Here is a 6000-nt window from a genome sequence, read left to right as displayed (position 1 = left end):
TTTACTAGATTGGTATCCATAGAGTTTTAAGTTCAATTTATACTAACCAGTTGTCAGTAACTATTTGAACAAAACTTAAATAACTGAAATGACTATTTATAATAGCTTCATGTGAGATTGTATCAGCTGATCAGATGCATCCCTAAATCTAAGTTCTGGATRCCTGGAGAATTGTTTGCGAATTCTATAAACTGCCTTTGGAAATCCTCCCCTTGACACACTACGAGAGAAGGCCAGTGTTGAGTTGCAACTGGGTCACATTCAACTGCCAACGCATGCTGTAATTAGTAGTTCAGGCTGTGTAAAGTGATATATATTGTAGTAAACAGTAATGATGTCATTTAAATAATAAAGTCTGAATTCCCTACTACGTTATAACTGAAATCRTTGGAATTTATGGCAATAAGTCCTGGAAATGAAAAATACAGTATGAAAGTCTGGACTGTATTTTGCAGAGCAGGATGCTTTCTAGTTTACTAAAGATGGGGGCAAAGAAACATATTTCCATTAAAAAGAACAGTAATCTTAAATCAGTCGTCTTGTTGAATATTACCTTGTGGCATCATTACACTGTCAAAGTTACTAAAAAATAATAATATTAAGAATGTTAAATAGATCATCTCCTATCCTAGCAAAAGCTAGATACTTAATAGTGTTTTATTGCCTCTGTTACCCTGTGTCCTGATTCTGAGCGTTGARGTTGATAGACTGGTGGGTTGTCTGTAACTGCTACTTGTTTTTTAACTGATACATTCAAAGCTATGAGAAACGTTTGCAAAATAACTACATTTGTTTCTAGAGAACACAGTTCCTTGGTGATTGCATATCTATCTGCGAGCTATTTTCATGACCTCCTGGAATTATTCAGCTGCCTGCTGCAAGCCGACAACTAAAAAGCTCAAACTTGTGTTCCTGTCTAACATCTTGATGCTGTTGTTGCTAATGGAGAGAAACAGGACTTGGTAGTTCACTTGGAGGCAAATTATTTAGAAGAAATAACTTTCCTGGAATTCAGCTCGTTTTTACAATGGACTCCTCACCTGTCCAGCAGGACGTTCTGTTGGAGAACAGAAGCAGCAATGGGGCCCCTAATAAGTCTGAAGAACTTCTGGATCATAAAACTGAGTCAGATGTGCCAGTTGCAAGAGATGAAATTAACAGTAAGTTATTTATAGGCACTGAATCGTTTCCTAGTTTTATCAAGGTTTCTCTACAATAACCCATTTTATTGTTCAGGTGATGTTGAATTTGTTTTCTTTGCAGGCAGCAGTTCCTTGTACATTGTAGATTTTTCAGAAAATCTGGTGAAAGCTATGTGTCTCTGTATTGGAAAACTATTTTTCCTTTTTAAAAACCTACTCTTTCAAAACAAAACAAACTATTAACTTAAATACTATCAGCTGTCAGTTATATATGTGCTGTCTTCTGAAAGTGTCTTCAAGGTTATGTACCTGAAAATCTTTAGAACTAGCAGTTTGGAAATGATTGTTGCAGAGTAAGTCCATGAATGGAGTAGGGAATTTCCTAAATGAGTCCTTTAGATATACATTAAAATGCACCCCAAAAGTCTTAGCTTCCATTTATGGAAGAGGGATGCTAGCTTGTACTGCACAATTTATTTCAAAATAATTTTTATATATAGACAAGTTCGATAGTTAAAATAATCATGTGGCTGTTTACAGGAAACTTAAGATTGTGTTGATCTGAGTGGAGTGGTGTATATGTAGCAGCTGTGTAGATATACAAAACATACAGGTTCCTGATGTAAAAGGAACTTTTGTGTTGACTGGGAGGTTAGTTTTGCAACTCCTGGCATGCTGCAGATTTCTCATCTTGTAACAGGCAAGTAAGTAGAGTCCTGAGGCTTTATTTGCATTTGTCATGCTGCCCTCTGTCCGACTGGCAAAGTGTGGTTGCCTGATGATTCATTCATCTTTTATGAAGTTGGCAATCGCACTGTTTCCTGACTTCTCCTGTGTTGGACATCATCCAAACAAGCGAATTGTGGCTTACGAATAGGTAATATGTCTTTTTATTATTTCCAATCTAATTGCATTTCCTCCCCTACTGTTCTAAAAAGACTGCAGCTTTATTGACACTGCTGCAATTAAATTACTTTAGTTCAAGGCAACATTTTGTTCCCAAATGCCTTGTGACTTTTGGAAGCTGTCAGGAAAGCATTTATCCAGAATTTTGCTCTGGAGTCTTTTATATACATATACCACTTGCAGTTGTGAAGATTAAAAAAACAAAAAAAGAAAAGGTAAAATATAAGTTTAGTGTAGCTGTGCCTGCAGTTCCAAAAAGATGGGCAGAAACAGTATTTATGAATGCATGAAGTATTGTTATTTCTGGAATCCTGTTGCTATTCAGAATACTTGCCTCTTAAATTTACTTTTGGCAGTTTAAGCTGCAGTTTTACAGTGCCTTCAACACTGACTTACATTGTTTAGTTATTGGAAGAAACTTCTCTTTCCTCCTTTTTATCCTTGTTGTACCTGCCCCTTCCCTCTTGCCTGCACAAGTGTTTTTCTGATCACATGGGGAACTAAGTCAGAGAACTGAATGATCTGGGTTAAAAAGGCCTGGAAATGTTCTTAGTGTGACAAATAAGATATTCAGAAGTGTTTAACTCAAATCTTGGAGAATTGATATGTTTTGGCAACCTAAAACTGAAAAATTCTGTTTTTGGCCCACATTCAGTTTCATCATTCAGATTCCTGTTTGTTGGTTCGCTATACAAACACTGGTGCTTGCTCAGGGGAGGCTGCAGGACAGAGGTGGGACCAGACGGCTGAAGATGGGAGGAAGGATAGGGTGGGCCTGTTAAGTACTGTGTAGTTATGACCTTATTTGATGAAGTTCTGCATTACTATATCAGAAATCTGATGTATTTCAAAGTGGAAGCGCATTGTTACATACATTCATTGGTCAATATACACTTAAGTAACACATGGGCATGGTGCTGATCACTGTGGTTATTAAAATACTGATGTTCACTTAAAATGTGTGTAGTGATAATTACTACTGAGTGTTGGAAAGAGCTACGTGTAGAATTTTTAACATGTAGCAGGGTGGCAGATAAAGTCAGTTATATGAAATATGTTTATAAAAGTTGTGATTTTTTTTTCTCTATACTGCTGTAAGCCCCAGAATAGATGCAATTATGTTGTGAGATCAGTGTGCTTACTGTTTTAGCTTTTTGCATCTGGAGATTCGGTGTAAGCTGTTTTGTCCATATAAGACTAAATATAACCATATAGGTCTATGGTTTCACTGCGTAACTGTAACTGTAAACTATTTTTCTGTAGAGTAGGCTCAAGATAACCCAGGATATTTTCAGTAATTTAGTTCCAAATTGCTAGGAGTACGCATGGATACTTGTACTATTTAAGSAGTTAAATTCAATAAACATGCTCTTAAAGAAGCAGAAAGGGGGATTTTTTTTCCTTCTTTCTATAGCTATGAAATGTTATCTTTTGCTTGACAACAGTTATGAAACATTTAAAAATCGCTTTATTGTGTATTCCACTTGGAGTGCTTCATTTAATTTGATTTATTCAAATTTCACTTAAATCTCTTTTTAGTCAATTAATTTAATTTACTTTTCCTCTTTAAATTATTCTGAAATCTAATTTGACAGCACTAACAGGAAATCTGTTGCTTTGTTAAATTAAAACAAACAAACAAACAAACAAAACCCAGAAAGCCTTGCTTTCTTACCTGTTTTTTTTTAATAGGGCTTATTTAACTTCAGAGATGCACTGTAATGCAGTTTCACCTCATGTATTTCATTTTTTCTGTTGTTTTGTTGCCAGAAGTTTGTAATGATTCATTTTATGAAAAAACAGTGCATGTTAATAGATTGATGTCTAAATCATTTTTTAATCACTGTATTCAACTGCCTAGCTATAGAACATTTCTATGTATGAATGTTAAAAACAGTTTTGAGAATATCTTTTCACTAACTGAATGTTTTTCCGTTCTGTTTTTCTTCTCCACCTCTACTTTGTGTAAACCTTTCTCTTTGGTTCTTGAATCATCTTTTAATTTTTCAATTTATTCTTTTGATTCCTGTAAGATATTCTAATGTATTTTTAATTGAAAATCTACTCTTTGAAAAGTGTAGTAGTTCGTGTAGTGCTTGGAAGCCCTTCCCAGCCCAGCCCATGCTGGAAGTGGAGACGGCTGTGTGTGTTCTCCAGTCTCCTGAAAAGTACCGTGGAGCTGAATGGTTCTCCCCAGTCCACAGTTGCTGAGTCTTGTTTGCAGCAGGCTGCTACTCAGTGTGATGCTGAGATTACTTTGCTTGCATTCAGAGTTTATAGCTGCTAATTTTAAGAATGTTTAGTTTACAAGGATGTGTGAGATACCCTGCTTGAAGGCTCTGCAGTAGAGCACAGTATAGTTATTTGTTCTGTTCTTTCTAAATGAAGGTCTAAAAATCTCTTATAAAATTCCCTTTGCTGATGGCTGTCATTAGCAGTTTGTATATTCTTGCAGTCTAAGGGCAATTCTGCTAGCATTTGGGTGGAGGGGCAAAGCTAAATGGGGTGTCCTACAGTGTAGCTCAGTGTAACTTTCTTTTCCAGCTACCAGTATTAATGTCAACAAAGTGCCAAATGAAGAGGGAAGTCTGGAGATAAACAGCAAAGGTGAAGCCTGCCAGAATGGGCCAGAGTTGCTCTTTCCCGACTCTCCTTTATCTTTTGATCCCACCAGCAGTCTGCAGGGTCAAGAGTCATCCCCAGGTGTGGCTGCTTTCCGTGGCAACCTAAGGAAGTCTCAGGGAACTAGTGCTGAGGGCATAGTTCTTAGAAAAGAAGCTTTACAGTCTCTCAAACTAAGTCTTCCCATGCAAGAAACTGACTTGTGTAAGCATCTGTTTACTGTAGAGCCCCTGCTTTCTCTTGCTGCATAAAGCTTTTTACTCTGAGCCTGTCTATAGAATCCCTATGAGATCATTTAAGCTTGGACTAAACTTCATTTTTGCAGTAAGCCTTTACTTTGAACTTAAATTCATTTTCTTTCAGTAAACCACCCTCTGCTGCAATTAAAGCGCGTGCCTTAACATTTAAGAATTATTCTTATGCTGTAAGGGAATTTATGCTTTCTGGGATTGGAGCTGTTCTAATATTTTTGATTATTAGGAGTAACAGGTGACATTAAAAGAAAACAGACAGCAGAACCAGGTGTTTTTAACCTAAATAATAAAGAGGGGGAGGAGCCTTTGTAGTAAGGTGTCTAAGGCTGCAGGAGTTTCCAAAGATGATAATCATGTTTTTAAAAAGGCTTACTATCGCAAAGATTTAACATGAATTAACAAAGCATAAGAAAATGCATCTAAGGAATTATCTTTCCCTGACCTGTAAGGGATAAGTAGACTGCATAGGTCTTACTGGGTTTTATAATTTCGCTTGTCAGACTTGCAGACCAGGTGTGATTAGATGATAGCAATAGTCTTTGTCTTGCTGTAGAATCTTTGTCTTGGATACTTGGAGGAACTACAGCATTTGTAAACTGAAAAGCTGAAATACACTGGCTTTATCAGTGCTTACCCAAGGACATATTAGAGGGTATTCTGAGGTGCATGCAAAAGGGCTTTCCTTGCGTGTCTTGCTTAAGCATGAAGCATGTTGCTGTTGGTGGTAGGGGCTTTTTCTTTTTGCATCAGATTTGYCTGTATTGAAGTTTTCCATTTGGTGTAAAGATACCTTTCACTTACAGGCTCAGCAGAGTCTTCTCTCCCTTTGGAGAAAGAGGAACAAATAAGACTTCAAGCAAGAAGGCGACTAGAAGAACAGCTCAAACAATATAGAGTGAAGAGACATCAAGAAAGAGTGAGTGCTACGCTACAGGAGCTCTGAATTCCATGTGTGGTTGAAAGACTTGAAAATTTTATCTTTTCTGTGATGTAAACTACTGTTTTCTGAGCTTTAAAAATTTGGTAGCTTTTGCAACTGTGAGAAAGTTTTTTTTTGTTGTTGTTGTTTTTGTTCT

At 36.7% G+C, this 6000-nt stretch overlaps 1 protein-coding gene across 6 annotated transcripts in view; it reads left to right on the top strand.

The window, feature by feature from the left end:
• The first annotated feature begins 800 nt into the window (after window positions 1-800).
• The window catches only part of GOLGA3 (golgin A3), a 28206-nt gene continuing 23006 nt past the window's right edge, over window positions 801-6000 (top strand). For 4 of the 6 annotated variants that reach the window (XR_014896223.1, XM_085307898.1, XM_085307897.1 and 1 more), the window contains exons 1-3: window positions 801-1160; window positions 4593-4874; window positions 5728-5840. Coding sequence is in view for 5 of the 6 variants with exons in the window: in XM_085307898.1 (XP_085164024.1) it covers window positions 1028-1160; window positions 4593-4874; window positions 5728-5840 (528 nt within the window). In the remaining variant the exon portion in view is untranslated. The remainder of the gene's footprint in view (window positions 1161-4592; window positions 4875-5727; window positions 5841-6000) is intronic. The other 2 variants (XM_085307899.1, XM_085307900.1) reach the window with 2 other exon arrangements.

The sequence above is a fragment of the Rhea americana genome, unplaced genomic scaffold (genome assembly GCF_003343005.1).
Source record: "Rhea americana isolate MKP2758 unplaced genomic scaffold, rheAme1 scaffold_268, whole genome shotgun sequence".
Classification (NCBI taxonomy): domain Eukaryota; kingdom Metazoa; phylum Chordata; class Aves; order Rheiformes; family Rheidae; genus Rhea; species Rhea americana.
This window is presented reverse-complemented; position numbering and strand designations above follow the sequence as displayed.